We start from the raw sequence: 23,181 nt of genomic DNA, 5'->3' as shown, positions 1-23,181 counted from the left end.
ATTTAAAATATATTCGCGGATTGTGTCTTGTCTACAAATTGAACGTCGAGGAAGAAGGGTCTTCGAAATTGAATTATAATTACTAATTTTAGTCGAAATAAGTTATGAACCTGTGTCACACTTTATATGTGGAAGAAGATAATCCGGCTAGGTAATCTTTCCATTCTGTTAGCGCATAGAGCAGAGGTTCGAAGTTGTGCCGGGATTACGACCCAGCTTTATAAAATATTTCGGGTGTAAATTTAGTAGAATGAATACTGGACCAATCAACGATATAAACTTTATACCACGGAGTTTCCGGGGTCACATCGGGCTTAAATCAGGTTGCGACCTACATTCGGGTCCGCGCCCAAGTTACACTTCTGCCTCAGATTCAGTTCCGTAACGGATTAACTCCTGAACATGTTGGCATTACAATTACAAATAGCAACATTAGCAAACATCGCCTCGCACCAAGGACAAGATCATCCAGCCATTCCCGTGACAGGTTTTCTCTTGTTAAATCATCATTCGCGTGACTGGAGTTCTTCAATACGGAGAGCAAGAATAATGCGGTCTGCCTAAAATGTAACGCAATTCATACGACTCGCAGTACTCAAGGGGTTCCCACTTCACCATATTGTACTTAGCTATAGTCAGACACCATTCCATTATTGCTCTAGCTTTGTCTGAAATAGCTTTTATTCGTCGAAGAAATAGAGGCACGTGCTTGAGTAACATTTTATAGAACTCAGTTTCAACTTGAAATAAGGTTTCCCACTATATGCAACCAACCTTAGAATGAATTATCCAGCAATCATGGATATGCGCGTCCGGGCAATGAAGTGGTGAAGACACAGCCCTCGCATATGCATGTCGTGCAGCGCAATGTTTCTCCATATAACAAAAGTCTTGTAGCGTAAACGGCACGGCAAGCCTTGCAAATTTCCTATTACAATTTATCAATGTTAAATCTGTTTGTAGCGAAACTTACAACCCATCAAGTTTCAAGCGTTGATCCATTATGATGAATTTATAACACGGAATGTTCTCCATTTCGATTAAGTTTATATGTTACGATCTGTGCGTTCTCTGATTTGATTGTGTTATTCACCGGGCCCGCAATCGCCGTTTCTAATCACGCCACCATGTTACAAGCTTGCTGTATGCCTGACAAGTATAATAGGCACGTTTGAAGTATAATAGTACCATTGTATTTGTAAATGTTCGACTAGCCCTTTATGGTTTCTTCAATTTAACTAAATAGCATCGGAAGAAAGTCACCCAAACTCAGATTTAAATCTAACTCGTAACGCCGTTCATCACTATAATGCTATGCGCCATGTTTTTGATATGCATCAACTCGAGATTTCGCGACAAAGAAACTTTTGCTTTGTTGATCGCCTTCACCTGTTATTTCATCGACTGTGTACTGGGACATTATTATTAAAACACCCACTGTTTCGATGCTGTAACATTAGTGCAGGTTAGTTGCCACCTTCCAGCGGAGCGGTGTTAGCAAAACATTGCAAGTGAAAAATCATTTGCAGTCATTCAAAATGAAATTATAGCTCACTTTTAGGATAAATTTACTTATCCATTGGTAAGTATCTATCCGGCTGTGAAGGTTAACCATTTGGTGTACGAAGACCCTGTGACGTATCAGAATCACTCATATACCCTTTCCGGCCGCGTTGTAGTGAGTTACCGCGAATGTCGTAAAACCAAACGAGTATGGCACATGATGGATAGTTGCATTTTCATATTTCACGTATGAGGAATGAGGATTGTAGTAAAATATGGATAACGATCATTAACGTCATTTAGACGTTTAGACGTGAGTTGTATATGTGGGACTGTGAGTCATTATATGAGTAACAACTTGCTAAAGTTTTCGCCGAATCTGAATATTTGCAGATGTTGATCGTTTCTATCTCTCATCTTAATATTAGGATATGAACCCAGATTATGTTCTAATCCTTGTATATGATGACTGATCAACAAACGGTTTAAACTTTGCCAGCATGTGCAGGATTGCAGGGCCACTATCAAAACCGCCGGACACTTTCATTTGTCGATGCAGCAGAAGTGGTCAACCATAGGTTTAAGTGGTCGGAATAGAAATGTCATTGGGGCTAATGCAGAGCGATTGTTTAGTATATAAGTTGAGATGAATAGCTTTCAAGTCAAAGACAACGAGTATAATTTGACCTTTTCACTGAGATAACATCGGATCTGCAAATACCGCGATGAACGTTTCATTGATGTCAGAGCCCATAGTATATATAAGTCATGCAATAACGAAAACACCGACGTTCCAACGTATTCAAATACGCTAATGCCAGGTTATGCATCATAACTCAGCAAGCTGCGTCGAATAGTATCCACACATTTCAAACAATTTACATGTATATGTCGAGCCGTTATTTGATCACGAACAGTTTGTTCGGGATAAATATCAAAGTAACCGCTGTTTGGTTGACCTCATCTTTTCACGTCTCTTGACGTCTCACACGAGACGAGTCTATTCGCTCATCCAGTCATCAGCAAGGTAGAGGTAAGCTTCGTCGAGTCGTTGACTCGGGAATACCGTATACGCCCGAATATCACGCCATACTGGTGTTATGTTTTAACCAGACAGTCGGGGTTAACCTGTGGTTACCGATCACGTGTATAGCGCTTGATGCATCAAATGTATTGTATCCCAGTTCTATGTTGTTTGTGGTATTTATGGTCTTTTCGACTACAATGGTCATTTACACGAGGCCGATAATCTTTATTTTGATTCCGTAGTACGGCCCACTTCTAGGCTTTTAAGACACCGCCCACGCGGATCATATGGTGAGGAGGCACCTGGATAAACCTGCAACACTTGGGAAGGAATTCTGGAGTCGGCCTCGGTCGGACTACAACCCGCAACCTATTGATGTTGCAGCTGTGGATCATACCACTTCTTGATTTTTATCATATTCGAGCCATCGTATATGTTGCAATACCTTGCACTCCATGTGGCAACACAATACTCATTACGACACCGCACTCCATGAACGATTTTCAGGTACATTTAAGTCCAATGTTTGCCATTTACTTTCGTCGTGTCACAATTGTAGGCACTGCGCTAGTCTGTGTGAGCCTTTGAGGTGGGCGTGGGGAGTGGGCGTTTCAAGTGTGTGTCTTTCTTTACCAAATGAATTTATTCGTCACGTGGCATTTACACGTTGTTGCTGTTGTAGTACTCATGGGGTTCAGGGATATCTAGAAGTTCTATATATCACTGGTGGGGTTTTGGCTTTTGACCACATTTGTCATGCTACACAAGGCCGGTATTTATCATTGCGATTCCTGAAATCCTGAGTTGCCGACTTTTAACACGGCCCACTGCCGTTTTAGGCTTTCGTAAGACACCGCTTACGCTGATCAGATGTCGAGAAGTACAGATAATCCTACAACACTGAGGTGGAAATTCTGAAGTCGACTTCGGTCCGGTGTAGTAGCTCGTGGTCATATTCTTATAGTAAAACTTACCATTAACCTCAACCTGACCGGGCAAGATTCCTGGGAGATTCGGTTCAGGTTAGTTTATGAAGAAACAAGTCGCAATGTATTGTAATCAAACACATGTCCGGGCCTACATATAGGCCTAATAATAAAAGAACATGTAAATATGAGAAATACACACTGAAAGATAAGCTAAAATGAAAAAGCTACGGAAATGAAGACTACTCCAAGACGTTTCGACACCTTCCTATCTTTCATTGTATGGCAGTCTTGTGGCGTATTGAAATGATGAAATTATCAGCAATAAAGTGAATTGAATTTTGAAGTAGGTAGGCGAAGGCGCCTTGTCAGATCATCATCGTCCAGTAATCACTTGGACACTTGATTAGTAGCCTACTTGACAAAGCGATTTTGTCGCAATTAAGAGTCCACAACAGGACCTAAATAATTCATTTTTTTACATAGAAAAATTAATGGATGATCCTCGCCGTATATTCAAAACGTCGTGAGATTAACTCAGAGGGCACTATTGCGCATTGCGCGCATGTCGAACGTCTCAAGAGCGTCACGGTCCACAACGTGCTTGATCACAGAGTATTTAAGACGATTGTACCTTTGGTCATAGCTGTAAACAAGTATTATACAATTCACATTCAGAGAATTCGCCAAAAAGTTGGATTTCTTTTGTTATGAATTCGGCGAAAAGAAAAAGAGCGTGATGTAAGCCATCAAGTTAGCGGACAAAATTGAATTGACGAGTAGGCCCACCACTAGCATCGCATAGTACTCTGGAGCTATATGATAGTACACTAGAGCAGTGGTTCTCAACCGCCAAGATGTCATTTGTTTAAGGCTTGTCGATTGCTAAATCATATAAAACGTCAAATTTTAAACAGATTCATAACTTCGTGAAGTAACATTAGGTCTGGAAAAGTATTTGATTTGACTTGAAGTTCAATCCGTGTCATTTGACGACATGCAAGCGACCAGTACAAGCTGACTCACTAAAACGCGCAGTTTGTGCGATCATTTGTTTTCGATTAATTCATTTTGTGCGGGACAGTAACGGCCGCACCTCAAACCCCCCAATGCGACCGGGGACGAGCTTGAAGGGGGCCCAAAATTATTTCGTGAATGAACATAAATTATAAAGTAATTTTTGAAACTTTATCCAACTTTTTCAGTTGTTTTCGTGATTTAGTGTCATAAAATGTCTTCATTATTGGGTGCCCTTCACCCAAGAAATACACATGATTTATATAAATAGTCATTTTGGCGTAAGCCATTACCGCGCCACGACGCACCAACACATAATGAAGTTTAGGCTAACATGGGACTCCGAACAGCGTGACAAAAATTTGGCAGCGAGAAAACCTTGGCCGAAAGCGACTCCCTTTTTTGACCGAAAACTGCGATATATATATGTCTAATTTTCCATCGACACCTAAATGGCTGGCGCCGAATCTTACTGTCCTGGCAATCTGTACCCCACAAGACCAATGCCATACCACAGTGAAACATTATTTGCCTGTGAAGAAATAGCAATTTTGAATCGTGTTTGGCTTTTAGTTTAGAGAACGCTTGGGCGATTTCAATATCTATTCACTTTAAAACATACAGTAGGTCACAAAATAAAAACACGCAACGAAATAACTATTCCAACTGGCCCGCCCTAACATGTTTAATTAATAACTACACGCCCTTAATTTTCCAAGACGACTCCTCATTCAGCTCTACCCGAAATCTGATAATTCGAATAGGATAAAAAAAATTATAGCAATATATATGCATTGCAATTATCAATACTATGCAATGTTGACTGATTCAGTCACGAATTGTAGAAAATGTTTCCGCTCGATGCGATTAGGTGACACAAACTCTCTGCCTACACTGAGTAGAATGAATGTACTCACGAGTACTGGTGGAAACATTCACCCAGCCAACAGTGGGGTCTTGGGGAGGGGGGCGAAATCCACCAGGTGTTTGGTTTATCACCCTATGGGTGGCCAAAGACCAACCTTTTTTGGGGGAGGGCGGTGAGCCGACGAAGTGCTTTTTGATCCTGATTTTGTGGATGGTCATTTATAGCTGTTGTCAAGTGTTTTTGTGAAGTGCATCGTATTGGTAGTAGCCAGAGTAGCCTACGTCTGTTGGTAGTGTGCAATGACCAAGATAGCACGATAAGATGCTTGGTTCGATTCCGAAACACTTCTTCTCTCGCTATTGTCGAAACGACGAATATTATTCGAGTTAGTGTGGTCGGCTAAATCCACAACCTTCGGTGCGAAAGACTGTATAGCGACTATCGGCGGTAGAATGTCGGTCTGGGCAAGGCAATTTTACCTTGACTCAGCACAATCACTATACCGTAAAATGATATGGATGCCATCATGAACATAATTAAGTACGATCAAAACCATCGAGATGTCAACCTCTATCACAATATGCTTGCAAAAGCGGTTGTATACGTTACGTTCTGGGGTGATTTCAATTTTTGAAAGTCCACCGGTCCGCGAGGTGAAAAAGGTTGAGAACCACTGCTCTAGAACAGGGGTTCTCAACCTGGGGGCGTGAAACATCTGAAGGGGGGCGCGAAGAAGCGGTCACCTGAAAAAAAAATTTCGCGCTTCGCGCGATTTACCTCCAATACACGCGTGTTTCTCTCTATATAGACCCAATTTCATATTTTTTTTTATTCCTCATCAACATTCATAATCGACCCTACCACCAAACAATCTGTTGCGGTTGCTAGCATCCCAGTTGGATTTGGTGATATGACGATAAGGGGGGCGCGAAATTTTTCATTATCAAAAAGGGGGCGTGTCTAAAAAAAGGTTGAGAACCACTGCTCTAGAGTCCTATAACTTTCGGGAAGACCCGTTCGCGGACATTTCAAGAGTTATAGATATTCATGTAGTGTAGAGCGTACTCTGGGGGCGTTGTTGACTTACAGTTTTCGATTTCAACCTGCTAAGGCGCGCGTCTTGCATATCGTTGCATAAGACAACATGTGCTTTCTGGGATACTGTTTGTTCAGTATCATAAGTGAATTGTCAACGCAAACAGTTTCAGGATGGATCAACTACGGCCTTTGATTGTTTTTACCGCACGGAAAGGATATTTTTAATGATTTCATTTACGTCGTATGCGATTGCTTTTTCGACAACAGATGTACACGTATATTTTTATTTATATTTTGGGCATACGCTCGAAATGTCAATCGTCGACAATATTTGTGCGAACGAGGAATCGCGAATATCTATTTATTGAACTGGATTCCCGAGAATCAATGAGAGAAAAATTTGGCATATGCTTTAGTCAGTGCATAGCTCATATACCTGAATATAAGATGTTCAGTTAAGTTTATTAAAGTTATATCAATTCTCAGCATCACAAGATTGCGATACACTGAAATTATATAACAAGGAGTCGAAACGACTTGAATGATCAATCAAATACCCGACTTGGCCTGTTGAATAAAAAAAAAACGAAAACGTGATATATGAAGCGTGCACATTGCACATTGAATATAAAATAACAAAACACAGCATAAAAAGGTAAGCAGTGTAAAGAAAGGACCGCGTATCAGCAATGAAAAGGAGTTGCCATTTGTCGGTAGGTAAAGTCGAGACGTCGAATCGATATGACCAAAGGGGTATAGATGTCCGGTATATATAGAGCAGGAGTGGCCAACCTTTTTAGCCAAAGTGCCACATTCAAATTACGAGTCATTGCGCGGGTCACTGGAATGTTGAAGGCCTATTTTAGTCGTCCGATAGGAGCGAGCCGGATAAAGTAACGGTGAAAACCACACTTGTTTTACTGCACATCAAGATCGTTAATATTTATGTCATAAAAACTCGGAGTGCAATCGTGTGGTAGACGAGCGAAGCGCGAAAACTGATCAATATTAATAGATAAATTCGGTAATTATAATTGTTACTTGCATATAATGTGGGCCGTCTCTATATGCCGCTGGGATCAGTTGGCAAGGACAGGACTATTCGACGCCTGGACATATCAGTATGACGGTTTCGGACATAACGTGTCTATCATTATCATCACCGACGCCGACCATCTTTCTGCGAGCTCACACGCGAAGTCGCATGTTGGACGACACGTTCACTCATAATTGCGAAAGTTAAACTCAATTCTATAAACGAAGTGCTTTGTTCATTTTAATTTACCGGAGGGGTGGCAATATTGAAAGCAACGAATGTAGTGGTAATAATTCCCGCGAAGGGAGAAGAGAAATTTCAAATTAAATAAATCTGCTGTGGAACATTATACTTTGTGGTAATATACGAAGACCTACGAAAAATGCGACTGGCCCCTGGCTATTCCAATGCGTTGGAGCTGATATTTTACTCATCAACATCTAACATTTTTAATTGGCCTTGTAAGTTCACAATAAAATATTTAATTCATTTTTTGATAATATAACTAATTTCTAAAATTACCTTGCGGGCCACGGCCCTTTAGTTTTTGACGATTCTGATCGCACTCACCAACTCAGTGCGCGATACCTTGGACAGCAGTGCGTAACGACTAAAAAGTGGTCATCACATCGGATTTTTTGTGCGCATCTTATATTTCCTGTGCGCAGAGACCTGTGAGCACTGCGCAATTGCTCACATGCGCAGCTTAGAGGGAGAGAGAGAGAGTCTTTATTTTCATCCAACCAAAATACATAACAAACGGCAGTGATGGTGGTACAGAAAATATGCGTGCACAGTATTCGGTATTAGATAGGAATGATCGATAAGACCGTGTAGGTCATCTAGTCTGATCACACCAGCTAGGCTTACCATATTTTGGAAATGTAAAAAGAGGACACTTTTTCAGAAATTTCAGATATGCAAAACTGGAGAAGAATTCTCAAAAACCGGTAAATTTTTCCCACTTCGTGATCGGTTGACAAAAAAAGGTCATCACTTCCGCTCAGAGCTCAAAATAACGTTTTTCTCTCCACATTGCCAGGTGGATGACTCAAGAAAAAAATAAGTCTTCTTTTCGCTCTGAGCTAAAATAACCGCTTTACCCTCCGAAATACCCGCCGGAGCTTCACTTCTGCGCTAATTTGCGGCATATCACTCGCCCTGAATTTTCAAAAAGGAGGACAAAATCTCAAAAAAGATGACAAAAGGGCGTCCTCCGAGGACACTTTCAAAAAAGAGGACAAATCCTCTTAAAAGAGGACGTATGGTAAGCCTAACACCAGCCTCAAACAGGTACACTTGACTCTGAACAGTCTGGCTGTAAAAAATGTTTAGTTAAGAAAGGAAAATAGAAGAAAAATTAAACGATGGTAGCAAATGATCAGTGAAGCAATGTCTGGGCGAGGTAGGGCAACAGTGGAACATTGGATGCTACCAATATATCCCTATATTTGAACATATTGAGGCGTTAGCTTCATTTAATTGCCACAGTTTGATAAAGAGCAATCACCGTATTGAAATGATAGCAATTTTATTACTGATGCATACAATATGCAACGTTACAGTGATGTTGGTCACCTACCTCGTATATTTACGCCTTGCAGAGAGAGCGATAGGCTATGAACAATATTCATTTGCTTCGTCTTACTAAGGTTCTTTGGACGACTCTCTACATACCCCCTGTAGCTTCTCATGCCTCTGTCTGTCTGTCTATCTGTCTCTCTCTCTCTCTCTCTCTCTCTCTCTCTCTCTCTCTCTCTCTCTCTCTCTCTCTCTCTCTCTCTCTCTCTCTCTCTCTCTCTCTCTCTCTCTCTCTCTCTCTCTCTCTCTCTCTCTCTCTCTCTCTCTCTCTCTCTCTCTCTCTCTCTCTATCTTCATGTTGTTCCTGTTGACTTGGAGCCTAGCTCGGCTCACTTTGTCCCTGTGCTGACCAAGACTCAGAGCACAATACCATATTATAACGGGGCGATAAGCTGTGCGGCTGTGCTCCGCTATAATAATACAAAGCACATTTCCAAAAGTAGCGTGCGGAAAGATAACAATACAATTATGTTAACCGTAAATTTAATCACAACACGTGCAAGTTTATTTACCGTTAAACATAGAGAAACCTGTCTCCCCACACCATTAACATGGCAACGTAACGTAGCCATGAAATGTATCAAAACAACCGAAAATTGTAAGTAACACTAATGTTTTATGGTTTTAGGTTATAGGTAGGGTTACATTTAAAACAAGAATCAATTTACGACAAACACGTTTAAAACATGGTCCTTGTTTAAAACAAGTTTTCTATTGTATTTGACCCGTCACTTCGCGAATACTAAATTGTGATGTCACAGTGGATTGATATTGATTATTGAATATGAGGGTAAATAAGCTCCTTGACGAAAAAGGATTCTGAGGGTTCAAATCGTCCAGAAGTTCATAGAACGTGTTTTTCGAAAATATTTACGCAATTATGGCATAATTAAACAATTTTTGAAAAAAAATACATTTTTTCAAATGCCATCTGTAAAACAGTATTTAAAAGGTCATTTGTTTTAAAATGCAACCCTGCTTGTAGGCCTATACTCACATTAACCATGCTCCGCATGAAAACGTATATAGGTATCATAAAGTTAATTTCCGGATTGATTTAGCAAAAATTGATGGGTAACACTTGTTCTCTGTTGCATTCTTCTATGGTAGGTAAAAAGAGTGGGAAGGTTTATCAATTTGTGGTATTATCTCACTTTCCGTGCGGAAGTGAATAGAGCCGGATTAGGTTCAAATAATGCTAATCTTTACTGCGTTGCTTTCAGTCACGGAGAACTTATTGAGATTTTATATCTATGTATCAAGTGCAACCACAAGGCACATAACCCCAGTATTGTTCGTCGCGCACAGTCACTTTTCTCATTTCTGTTTGCGCGAAGATACTCTGATGAACTCTAATATTTCGCTAGAAATTCCGATACTGCTTCGAGTAAGATGACGGTATCTTGTTTAGAAGAACAGCTGACGTAATCTAAGGATTGGTGTTTCGTTAAAGAATCAGAGGCTATCTATATCGAACCCCGCGATGAGTTGACTGAGCATGAGATATTCCGAGGCATAACAGAATAAATAAATAAATTCAATCAACCCAAACTAAATCTCCTTCGGTCGTTTTATATAGTCGAGAATTATATAGTTATTGTGCGCCAGTTAAGTTTATTTTCATGGCGTTCTATATATAGATCACTTGCATGAATATTGCACGCCAGTAGGGGTACATTTTAACTTCAAAGACATGCGAAAACGGGTCGCAAGATTACGCTGTATTTGGGGAGAATTAAATACCAACCATGGGGTATCAGCAATATAAGCACCTTGTCAAAAGGGGATCGATATTAAATCATGCGATGCAGTTTGATTTATTAATAGGCTATACGTGATAACGGTCATGACTCGCACATTTATTCAGCACTTTGACTCTTTTCAGATTTCGCGTAACAATGCATATAGTTATACGCTATTACGCTATTACGCTGTGTAACATTTTTTCTGAGAATTGACAGGTAAGTTACAAATCTCATAAAATACATCGTGGTCTATGACAGAGTTCGTGTGACTGCTGGAGTGAAATTTGAAGAGTTGAAATAATGTCCCTTTGGAATAGTGCGGTGTCACCATCATGTCTCCATCAATAATACCTGACAACTTTACATTAAAGTAATAATAAAGAGGGAAAACAGCAACAGGTCTTTTCTCGTGGCGATACGTACACGGGCATTTTAATTTCGTCTAGGATTCGTGATGTTTTAATATTTTTTAATATGACTGTACAGTAGCATACTGTATACATACTGAATAAATATGTATGTCCCTCTCGAATTATGCAGTATTGAGTATTACATACTTGGAAAATAATTCGTTAAGCTCCATGTACTCGGAACGCATCTGCGCGATGCTAATAAAGTGGATTGCACCCGTAAGTGCAAATCATCAGAATATAATTTAAGTGGGCTGTATGAGGAAACTCCTAGATTTTCCATTTTTTTCATAGCGTGCATGCCACACATTTCCATTGTGTAGAGCGAATAGCTGGAAATATATTCGCATGCTGATATCCTGTAATGAAATGATCCTACAATTTAATTTTGACTAGACTAACAGATTATGCAGGTTGACATGCAAAATACGAGATCCAAATCATCTTATGGTCTTTTAGACTGCATGATTCCAGCACCATGCATTGCTATTTAAATATAATCTGTTTCGCATAACGTTTGCGATAAATTTGTTAATACTCCATTGAATAATTATAATTTAATCTCTGTATTAAAATGATTTTTCATCATGTCAAATTGTCCATTCTCAATATGAGAGTACCAAAGTTTTCGCTTCTGCGGAGCCATGCGAGGTATTTATCAACACGAGATGAGATACTCACAATTGTCTTCGATGCCGCCGACATCATCACCTTAACGACGAGGTCAAGATAGCGGCAATCAATCACATAAATATCGCGCGTGGAATTTTCATAATAACAACACGTATTATTTGAAACACTGCACGAATGTATAATCGACTCAACGAAAAATAATATTGAGACAGTTCTGAACGTGTTTGGTCGTCGAATTAGATGTGATGTGTGCAATTCACGGACACTGTGCAAGAAAGAAGTTATATAGATACAATGCATAAGTATATGGTTTATGTACCGAATCTAATAACCCATACGACGAAGCCATGCGTTTAGATAAAGGGATGGCGAAAGGCGCCAATGCCTCCTGCAATTTATGGTGTCTATTCATGATGTCACGTCATTATTACAATATGTTCCCACAAAATAAAAATAAAAACTCATTCTTGCTACGCCATTGGACAAATTAGGGAAGAGCGGTATCCGATGCGGAAATACATAAGTTTGTGCGGATCTTAAAAGTTTTAGAATATGAATTCATTCGGGTCCAACTGGCAAATTCAAATTCAAAGTCAGAAAAATCCTGCTAAAGTCACACTAATTTTACATATTTCAGTGGAAAAATCCTGGGCTATGTTCTTGCTCCGGCACCTGAATGGGATCGTGATCACTGCTGCCCTCAATATAAGATGTGGCTTGCCGCTATCAATTTCGATTTGGAACATTCTGATGTCGCTGCGATTGCGATAAATAGCATTTAGGGCTATCTTCATCTCAGAAATATCGCCATAAATGCGTTTTTATGTCTAATGTCCAACATAAATATTTTCTAGAGAACGAAACCTCCGATGTGTAGCAATACGTTTGCGGTCAGATTATTTATTATTATGGTTGTACTACACAAATTCTCTTTCCATACCATTCATTGATATCAGCTGTCCATATAGCCCACAAAGCTCAGAATCTCAATGTTTAACCATTACGTTCTATATTTTTAGACTCCGTCAATAACGTCTTCGTCTAATCGTTGTTATCCTTTTTTTCTGGTCGGAAGCGGGTATTAGGTATTAGCACCTTATCCGATTCATTAAATTGTTAGAAGCGGATCAGATAGCAATGCGTAAAACCTTTCTTTAGCTAGTAACGTCATATACATAGCCAAGACACGCTTCGGTCGTAAGTTAGACATCTATAGCGATGAAAAAAGTTAACTAAAGCTCAAATAGAAGATGCTGTAATTTGATCAGCGGAATGTCTTCGAATCTAGATAAGTCTCTTGCCTGGCATATATAAAGCCTCGAGACGGAGAGCAGACATATCATTGTCAGAGACTTAGGCCAACCGAAGGATAAACCAATCGACCCGATTTGGGTTAAAGCAATGCATAGCAGTGAGGAATTTTGAGGACCCGTCAAAGCAGAAATTAAACACGCTTATATAAGAATGGCTCCACGCTTTATAAACAATAGACTCATTTTAATCAATGAATTGTATCCTCCGTCACGTGTTAATCTCAACAATCGCGATGTCCAGCGATAAAACAGATTTCAGACGCTTGAATTTGCGAAAATTAGCTATAACAAGCAAGGTATTACCGATAGCGATAACGCGATGGCGACGTATCGTGAATGCGAAATCTTCCAACTTCTCTGGCCAGTGCGCAATTATATCAAAGTTAGTTTATGCACTGATAAATAAAGGTATGACGAAATGGCGTTATGAGAGATCCGGTTGTGCGCAGGAAAAAATAGCCGCAGATTTGAGACAACTCCGAAATCTGCCGTATTACTTTATTTGCGATCAGCGAAGGGATTCCTTGAAGACCAGGCGAGAGGCGGCAGGCGTTAACAACTGCAAGGTTGACTAGACAGGATTCCCTCGCGAAGCGTACGGTGTCTTCGTTGAGCTGGGCAGTTACAGGTTACGCTGTCTAGTGTTCGTCTGGTATGTATAGTCTGGATTTCAAACTCACAGCATCATTTTACTTTTATGCAGAATATTTAAGAACGTTAGATAAAATACATTATTTTTATACCAAAGAAGATAAGCAACCAATCTCAATAAGACAACAGCTTCCAGCGACAAAAACACGCTCTTTTTGTGAAGAATGATAATTTATTTATTAAAGATATTCAAGATGACCAAACTATTTATATTTTATGGAATTTTCATTATTTCTTCCGGATCAGCATTAGCATCGCAACACAGACACGGTGAGTGACGCTAGGATCATATTTGCAACTGTCTTTGTTGTGGTATCAATAATAGTAACCCTGAATGTCGGACTTGCTTGTATTCACTATAGCATAATTGCTTGTAGAGAGGTTGAAAGCTCTATTTCTCAATCTTCAATTAAATCCCGTTTAATAACCTCGGGGCTCTAATATCAAGATGAGGAAAGCCGCAAACATATGCCGTTTATCTTCACCACAGTTTCCTGATTGATCCTGTATATCTCGGCGAATAATCACAGGGTGTGATCGAAGCAGCAATAAATTTCTCATAATATTTATGAGACCGAGGCTGTGGTTAGGTTTAGGACCTGTTCGCGTAATTGGAAAGTGCAATCGAATCTTTCGTAAAGAGCCAACTATTGTAGCACACTTGAGAAACCATACTCGTTCTAGATCGTTAAGGATTACTTCCAATGTCGGTCGAACCACTTACGATAGCGATCGCTTCGGCTGCTTGGCATGATGCCGTTTGCATGTCGCCGCAACATACTTTGCGAAAGCGAATGACGAATAAACGGAGGAATCTATTTCAGGTCAATTAATGAAAGCGCTATCATCACTAACAGAAGAGGACGCTTCTTCGCCCGTCGAGACGCGGTTTCTTCGTCGCGTTGACGCAAAAGGAACATTTATGTCCTACGTGAACATTGAATCAATTAACAGCGGATATAATAAAGACTTTGTCAAACTTCGGCGGCGTAGGAGCGTCACGGAGTCATTGACCCCGCAAACAGACGATCACGAAGTCTTTATTGAAATGGACAATATGTTTGATATGCCGAAGCCGCGGTTCCATTTAAAAAAGAATTATAAGCTAGTTTCGAAGAACTTCCAATTGGAAATTAGAGGCAGGGGAGGCAAAATCGTCACGCGGCACGACGAAATAGACGATTGCCACTACACGGGAACTATACATAACTACGACGGATATTCTAAAGTGGCGCTTAGTTTGTGTGACGGAATGGTGAGTCGCATCGGTTAAGCGCCTGGATTATCCACGGTATCGTCATTTGCATTCTTTTTCAACAGCAAGGCGTCATAGCGAAAGACGGGGTCGAATATGTAATTGAACCTCTGTTCAATGAAACATCTTCGGCTTCGAACGACACGGACGACAGCTTAGTCGAGTCGACTACCTCCGTCCCGTTTTCGGAAGCGGAAGCGATGAGCGAAGAGAGGGCAGAAGGTCACCCGCACGTGATTTACAAAAGATCCATCTTCCGTCATCTTCATCAAAGAAAAAAGAGCAAAGACGATCTCGGACACTGTGGTTACTCGGGTATGTTTGCAGCACGCCGAATTCAAGGGCAGCATCCTTCATTGAGATTACATTTGACAGATGACGCGAACGGAGAAACACCTTGGTGGAGGGTCAAACCGCAAGGTGGCGATTCAAAGACACGACAGGGCGAGCGTCACGGATCCGATCCATCATCATCGCAAAACAAGCGCGGCTCGAAAAAGTCCAGGAGGAATTCAAGACATCACCATCACGAGAAGCATATCACAGAGAGCAACGACCTCGAGGAAGAAACTCTCAGTCGCAAAAAACGATCCGTCAGTCGGGAAAGAAACGTTGAAACGCTAGTCGTGGCCGACAAGATGATGGTCGGATACCACGGACGAAAAGACGTAGAAAGCTACATACTCACAATAATGAATATCGTAAGTACTGTCAATGAGACCACAGTCGTTGACCTTCACTTAACGCGCCGCAATTGTGTTGGCAGGTATCCAATCTGTACCATGATGCATCGATCGGTAACGCGGTGAACATCATTGTGACCAGAATAGTCTTGCTAACGGAAGATCAGGTAAATGATAAGGAAAATTTACGGATTGTGTTACGGCGCTAGTTTATTTAGCGGTTATGATGTAACGGCTTGAATATCGTGTAAGAAACCCGGCCTCGAAACTTTATAACATATGTACCTTTCTTCGCCGCAGCCCAACCTCAAGATAAACCACCACGCCGATAGATCGCTGGACAGCTTTTGCAGATGGCAGCATTCTATCAACGTAAACGATTCGGTAGAGGCTCCGGAGAGTGGGATAGCGCACCATGACAATGCTGTTCTACTTACCGGGTAAGAATCGATGAATCAGCCGCGATTATTGTACATTGATTAGCATCTGAACTTCCGACGCGAGGCGACGCCTTATCGTGGTTCTGTAAACTTTGTTTTGCCAATACTGTGGGTCCAAATGAGTCATTGCAACGGTCTAAGACATTACGGCAACCTATGATTCAACTCGGGGCGATATCTGGAGTTGGTATCCATAACGCAGGGAACATTACTAGTGTCCATGACGATATCCGTTTATGGTCTTCCACCTAATGATTAATTGGGATAAAGAGATCACTATGTCGAGACCTCGTAAGCTTATCGCTCCGACAGTACGAATCACACGACGGGTTTGATTACTTGTGGAATGAAAGCCATCCATAAAACGAAGCTTTTATTTAAACAGCTATGCGTAATCGTGTCTTGTGCTTTGTAACATGATGTACCGAAATTTGATGAGGCGTTATTAAAATATTATATTTGCGACTGAGTATATTCTAGAACCGATACTAGATATCGTTATTTCCATTTCAGGTACGACATCTGCACGTTCCAGAACAAGCCTTGCGGAACTCTAGGTAAGATTTGTGTGTTAAACTGATGCTTATCAAAACACCGCCATGCATACATCACCGCCTTCATGTTATCTGTCATGCCTTTACGTGATCATCGTTCTGCTGACGTACGTTCTTAACCTATACAATGCACGGGAATATCTCAGTAAACAGATATGCCACACCGCAAAAATTCAGATTTATTCAAGGTTACACGTGATAGGATTCCCCGCCTTTAAACAATAGACCCGATTACCAGACATTCAAACTCCCATCGCTTTGAAATTGAAACTATATGCGGTCTTGATTGACAGGTCTCGCTCCAGTATCGGGCATGTGCGAACAAGGCAGGAGTTGTAATATCAACGAAGATATTGGACTTGCTTCCGCCTTCACAATAGCCCACGAAATGGGACACAAGTAAGATTTTATTTACCTTACCGGTACCTAAAACACATCACGGTGCACCATGTCACCTTAGCGGAATTCGGTCATTGCGGCCTTATCATTCCTTACACTGCCGGAGTCAGAGATGGTAAATAGTACTTCACATTACAGTTTCGGTATGGAACACGACGGGAATGGAAATGACTGTGGAATGGGCAGCGGCGAGCCCGCGGAAATCATGGCAGCACAATATTCGAAGAACTCAAGGCCTTTCACGTGGTCACGGTGTTCCAGATCATACATCACTGAGTTTTTAGAGTGAGTATTCTCTGTATATTTATTAACATTTTACCAAAGCAGCATGTGACCGTGTTTACTAGCCGATTTGCATTGTCTACTTGTGTGTGAGATCACGTAGGCACATCTATGATGATAGTTTTATAGCTAACTCCGATATTATTGAAGATAACTTTATATATTCATTGAATACAATTCTATTTGCAGCACCGGGTCTGGTGAATGCTTAAGAGGCGGTCCCCCGCGACGAGACTTTCAATTTCCTGAGGAATTGCCCGGACAGCAACACAGTGCCGACGAACAATGCCGATTTCAATACGGCCCTCAGTCTCGTCAATGCAACTACGGAGTAAGTGTTTTATATTGAAATAGAAAATCTCAAAATCTCGTCATTTAGAGGCTATCGACACAATATATCTATAGAATAAGTTGACGCTAATCTCCTAATGTTATCATCAAAGATTACATGCACTTGCGGACGCAGCAAATTCTCCCATCTGCACTGTAGCCTATTATGCTCGCAGGCCGCACGAGCCGGATTATATGTCAAGTCATCAATTGAACCGATTGTGTGCTTTCAAATCGAAAATACTGTATATGGCTTCAGCCTCCATATATTCATGTAATAATCTTTTTTCAGCACACGTGTCAAGTATTGTGGTGCGTAAGTCAAAACGGACGTTGTATCACTAACAGCATCCCGGCTGCGGAAGGCACCAAGTGTTTTGACACAGCCAGAAACATAGCGCACGGGGTATGTTTCATAATGTTATCATCTTCTTTCAAGTGTCATATATGTAATGTCAATTCTTTTCAGTGGTGCTATCAAGGTCGTTGCGAGCCCTATGGTCAGCGTCCCAATTCCGTAGATGGCGGTTGGGGACAGTGGAGTGAATGGAGCGAATGTTCAAGAACATGCGGCGGCGGAGCTAGCTCGTCGTACCGTCAATGCAATAACCCGGAACCTCAAAACGGTGGGAAATATTGCACCGGTCAAAGGCGACGGTATCATACTTGCAATGCACAGGTGAGAATACTGTAACATGTCAAAAAGTACTTGACCGTCTGGTGCCCATCATAGAGTTCACGCCATATTTGACATGATACTTACGCCTGTCTCATTGATTGGATAAATCTTTCTCGACGATTGATAGGCGCACTTGGGCGAGATATGTTTTCGATGAAAGTTTCCAGTTCGTGTAGAGTGGGCAGCTGCGAGGATATGTTAATCATGTGCATATCTGGGTCACATGCCGTTACAATCGTTTAATCAAATTATCTCCTTAACATCAGTCGGAGACGCCGCCGTCGACGTCATAGTCGTAAATCCACGAGATTTCCTTGACTATAATTCGTACTTTTGTCGTTCCAGGCCTGCAACGCCACTACCAAGTCTTTCCGTGAGCAGCAATGCGCGCAATTCGACGCGGATCCGTTTCAAGGCAAATATTACAACTGGAGGCCTTTTGTGGGTGGTAAGCGCTGCTGTTGGTCTTGCTATTTATAATGATCAATCCCAATCTCGTTATTCTTCCATCTAGGACACAACGTGAATCCGTGTGCACTCAACTGCTTAGCGGAAGGTTACAGCTTCTACACCGAACGTGCCAAGGCTGTGGTTGACGGCACTCGCTGCTTCGCGGATAGCATGGATATGTGCATCAACGGAGACTGCCATGTATGTATAATTGATGAAGCGGAAGATACATAACATAGCTTCTAATTTAGTTAGCTATGCGAATCCGATTTTACGGCAGTAGGCAGTACCATTACTTGCTACAACTTGGAATTCCGTTTATGACGTAATTGCTTTTGTCTGCAGCACGTTGGTTGTGACGGAGTGCTGCATTCGGAAGCGGTCGAAGACAAATGCCGCGTCTGCGGCGGAGACGGGAGCACTTGCGAGACGGTTAACGGCGTGTTCCAATCGCCCGGGATGCAAGGACGTAAGTTCTTTCATGAGGTCTATTTCCGAATTTTACGAAGCCAATTTTTACGGGGCGTAAACTCTTTCATCGGTAGCACTGGCGGCATTTCAATCAAATTCCCTTTTGTGCTGCCTTTCCGCTTTTCTATCCGGCTAGAGGTGAATGAAGGCTTTATTAAGACCATGGGTCACTGCATTTATCGCTGCCATTTGTTTATCCGCGATAGTAATCTGAACGCTGCATAGTCTTGCTCTATTTAACTCAAATTCCTCCTCGGCGAGGTAGAAAAACCACAAGGAGAATAAGAGTTATCGGAACAATTGCTTCGTTTGTGTTCGTTTTTCTTCGAATTACGTCATGATTCTCAGAGGAAGAACAAACGCTTTATACAGAGCTAAACCTTCAAGGACAAACAATTTGGTAAAGACGAGCGTGACAAAAATATTACATATAGACGGAACGTAGCGAAGTAAAGCTATTCGGTCACGTTTAAAAAGGATAGTTTGTTCATATCGCTCTTTTTCTCCGTGAACCACGGAAACCTCGTTCCATACCAAAAATCGGCTTCGCTTGCGTTTCTTCTTTGTGCATGTATTTAAGAATGACTTGAGGTGAGGCGAAACAAATTTCCTACGAAATGAGTCATTGCGATCTCTGCGATAAAGCGTTTCGAAAGTGCGAGATCTTCCCTCGCCCACATTCTAACATGAAATTTCACGCTTGTTCAAGGTTGTCGTTGGATTTCCGATATTATTAACGAAGATTGTGCTTACGGGTCGCGTGCGCTTGCCAAAACAATAGCCTCATTTACGCCGGTGTCGTTAGGTCGCCTATAAATACCCATGAATGCTGTCTCGTCTATCGGGAATCTATCTCAAGAATTAATCGCGCATGCTTAGACCACCCAGGATTCTTTCATCCGGTTGACAATGAAAATATTATAATCTTTTTCATTCTTTGTAGTGTATGAAGAAATTGCGATGATACCGAAAGGCGCAGTTCACATTCACATCAGCGAAGTGTTGGTTTCTCAACAGAACTATCTCGGTGAGTTTCGAAGCTTCACACCAGCTAGTGCCTATTCAGCCGTGTCATCTGGAATGTTATTTTTAACAGCGTTACGAAGCCGGAGCGGGGATAATTATCTAAACGGCGGCTACACCATCGATTGGGCGCAAAAGTTTGATGCTGCTGGTACGACATTCACGTACGGAAGAGACGAATCCGACCCGGAGTTTTTGAAAGCACTCGGCCCTACAACCGAAGATTTAGTAGTCCTGGTGAGTAATATATCTTGTAATTACGAAAACAGGGCTTTTGTTAACGCTACTTATCGTATATTTATAGGTACTTCTACAAGAAACCAACAAAGGAATTCGTTACGAATACAATGTTCCAGTGGAACACCCCAGCAGCGGCGATTACGACGTGCAATTCGTATGGAGCATGGGAGAATGGTCTGAATGTTCCGCCACCTGTGCTGGCGGCACTCGCCGTCGAATGGTAATTTGCCAACGCGCTACTGACGGCAGTCAAGTACAACACAGTTACTGTGATCAAAGCACCATGCCTTCCGAAGAGATAGGAAACTGCAACATCGAGCCTTGCGGGCCAGAGTACGTCATTATTTTCATCCCACGAACGAACGTGTGTCCTAAATTTCGCTTTGGTTTAGGTGGTATATCGGCGAATGGCAGTCTTGCAGCGCGACTTGCGGCGGTGGGCAAAGAATTCGTGTTGTCAACTGTCAACGAAAAATATCGCAGTCTGAAGACGAAGTTGTTGCGAACAAATTCTGCCCTGGAGAGACTCCCGTTTCGACGGAGAACTGCAACCTGGACGTGTGTCCCCCGCAATGGGTGGCGCGAACGTGGACTCAGGTACTACACCTTACAGTGCGTGTATATAACTATAACGCGTCCCCATCATTCCGCGATTCTCATTACTTCCGATTCGGAGATATCGGTAGAGGTTTTCTTCAAACCCAACTCAAGAATAGCCTACATTCGTTCGTCGCTCATTTTAGTTCTGACAATCGCTGAAAATACAACTCCGTGTTGTTTTGACGTAGTGAATCATCGAGAGTTTTACCTCGCGTTTGTGTTGTTGCAAACTTCTGTGTCCAGGATTAGTCTTTTGTGGTCGTTGTGGGAGATTTAGCTTCCACCGCTAATGAAGTTTACTTGGGTTATTTTGCTGCTGTTTTCACTCCTTGACGTTATCGACCGAGCATCCACTGTGAAAAGGTGCTAATGGAGTAAGCCGTAAGATCTACCACTCGCTATACTAAGAATATAACATGTCACGCGTTCTAACTTGAGTATTTCGGATATGAAATGATATAGCTTGCGCGGAAGTGTGACTTATGTTAGTTGAGACCCAGAGATTTTTAAAATAGTCATCGTCGGTATACTCAAGTAGAATTGGAAGTAACGCGATAAAGTTGTACACAAGTACAGAGAGAAGTCAATAAGTAAGCATTCTAGGTCTAGTTTCGCCTAAGAAAATGAAAACCTAGTAGAAGTGGACGTGCCGCTTGAGTAGGTATTGTTGCAAGTGGGCAAAACCATTTTCAATACTCTGAAAACGATAAGTACTTCGTGACTTACTACCTCTGGTCAAAGACTATAGAATCGTCTTTAGAAGTGGTGTCAAACTGCTATAATTACAGTAAATTGCCAAAATACAGCATAAGTGAGCAGTATTTGGCCTATGTCATCAAAAAGCGCACATTTCAAGTGCATCGACTACACGTCTGGCTCATCACATCAATTATTATCATTCGAAACTAACAGGCGCTCGAAACGTTACCTCCAACGAACCGTTTCAAAAACATGTTTATTTCGCTTACAGTGCAACTCAAAATGCGGCATCGGCTGGAAGAAGCGCGAAGTGGTCTGCATGTCAAGCGACGGAACTGAAAGTTACCCCAACAGCCGTTGCAACCTACGCCACAAGCCTCCGTCCAGCACGAGATGCAACGCAGGTCACTGCCCGCCTCCGCGATGGGTCTACAGCAGATGGTCGAGATGCAGCGCGAAATGCGGATACGGTCGGCGGACAAGACGGGTATCGTGCCGGACACACGACAGGAAGAGAAGCAATCTGTGCTCGCATCACAGCAGGCCGCCTTCAGTCAAGTCGTGCCGCTCTAAATGCGCGACCACGGCGCCGCCCGCGTCGGCGGCTGGCGAAGAATGCGCCGACGATCCGAAATTCACGCACTGCGCTCTGGTGTTGAAATTCAAATTCTGTCAGAGGCCGTACTTCAGCAAGGTGTGTTGTCAGTCGTGTTCGAATTGAGCGACTTGAAGCTTGCGGCTTTCTACGATGGAAAGTCGCGCGAGAAAAAGCACAGGAAAAGTGGCGGATCCCGCAGAACGGTATGCCGGGCCTCATCTACACCGCAATGTATGCTAGTGCTGGCGCGAGCTGCTTGCACCTTCACAGTTAGATGCGGGGCGTATCGATTCCGAATTCAAGGCCGACAAAATCGCACGGGAACACTACAGCAATACAATCGATGTCGATTGGCTTACGCCGGTTGCACTGGCGGTCTCACTCGGGACGCGCGACACGATAACAAGCTCTTCATTGAGTACTTTCTTCATAATCTTTTATGGACATGATTACCTTAGTGATTGTCTCTCGTTTCTACTTTGCGTTGCTTTTATGTGAAATTAAATTTTTTATAAAATTCCGAGCACTCTATTTTTGATCAAATCATACGCATTCTTTCTGTTCTACGCATTCGCTGCAACTATGTATGATGATTCGCGGTATTTTTGATATAGATTTCCTTTACTGTTTCCGAATACTTGGGCTCCAAGTTTTCGAATAGCTGTTCGCTGCCGAAGCCGAGTTCTTGTGTTAAATTATTTATTTAATGAAATAAAAGTAAAAAATCTAA

General features: G+C 41.9%; 2 protein-coding genes across 2 annotated transcripts in view; one reads left to right on the top strand and one right to left on the bottom strand.

Moving 5' to 3' along the window:
- Positions 1–13,562, bottom strand: part of LOC145439763 (cerebellin-1-like) — a 32,072-nt gene extending 18,510 nt beyond the window's left edge. Inside the window, exon 1 of the mRNA XM_080317387.1 lies at positions 13,401–13,562. The gene's annotated coding sequence lies outside the window, so the exon portion shown is untranslated. The remainder of the gene's footprint in view (positions 1–13,400) is intronic.
- Positions 13,563–13,592: 30 nt separating this feature from the next.
- Positions 13,593–23,181, top strand: LOC145439725 (A disintegrin and metalloproteinase with thrombospondin motifs 6-like). The gene is made up of 20 exons (XM_080317308.1): positions 13,593–14,018; positions 14,573–15,003; positions 15,069–15,318; positions 15,379–15,704; positions 15,770–15,853; positions 15,987–16,126; positions 16,640–16,683; positions 16,974–17,079; positions 17,218–17,364; positions 17,551–17,692; positions 17,984–18,097; positions 18,161–18,370; positions 18,716–18,818; positions 18,885–19,021; positions 19,166–19,289; positions 20,235–20,318; positions 20,388–20,551; positions 20,619–20,887; positions 20,947–21,151; positions 22,125–23,181. The coding sequence occupies exons 1-20, from the start codon at positions 13,913–13,915 to the stop codon at positions 22,572–22,574; spliced, it is 3,636 nt and encodes a 1,211-aa protein (XP_080173434.1). The 5' UTR covers positions 13,593–13,912; the 3' UTR covers positions 22,575–23,181.

This window comes from Botryllus schlosseri, chromosome 5 (genome assembly GCF_051294905.1).
Source record: "Botryllus schlosseri isolate E-star chromosome 5, Bs_hap1, whole genome shotgun sequence".
Lineage (NCBI taxonomy): Eukaryota > Metazoa > Chordata > Ascidiacea > Stolidobranchia > Styelidae > Botryllus > Botryllus schlosseri.
Note: the sequence above shows the minus strand (reverse complement) of the source record. Positions and strands in the feature narration are given on the sequence as shown.

Bases quoted from the DNA above. Each gene is read 5' to 3' on its own strand.
- LOC145439725 (XM_080317308.1), top strand. From the start codon at position 13,913: ATGATAATTTATTTATTAAAGATATTCAAGATGACCAAACTATTTATA. The intron at 18,371-18,715 runs GTGAGAATACTG...TTGTCGTTCCAG, and splicing joins ATCATACTTGCAATGCACAG to GCCTGCAACGCCACTACCAA. The intron at 20,888-20,946 runs GTACGTCATTAT...GCTTTGGTTTAG, and splicing joins ATCGAGCCTTGCGGGCCAGA to GTGGTATATCGGCGAATGGC.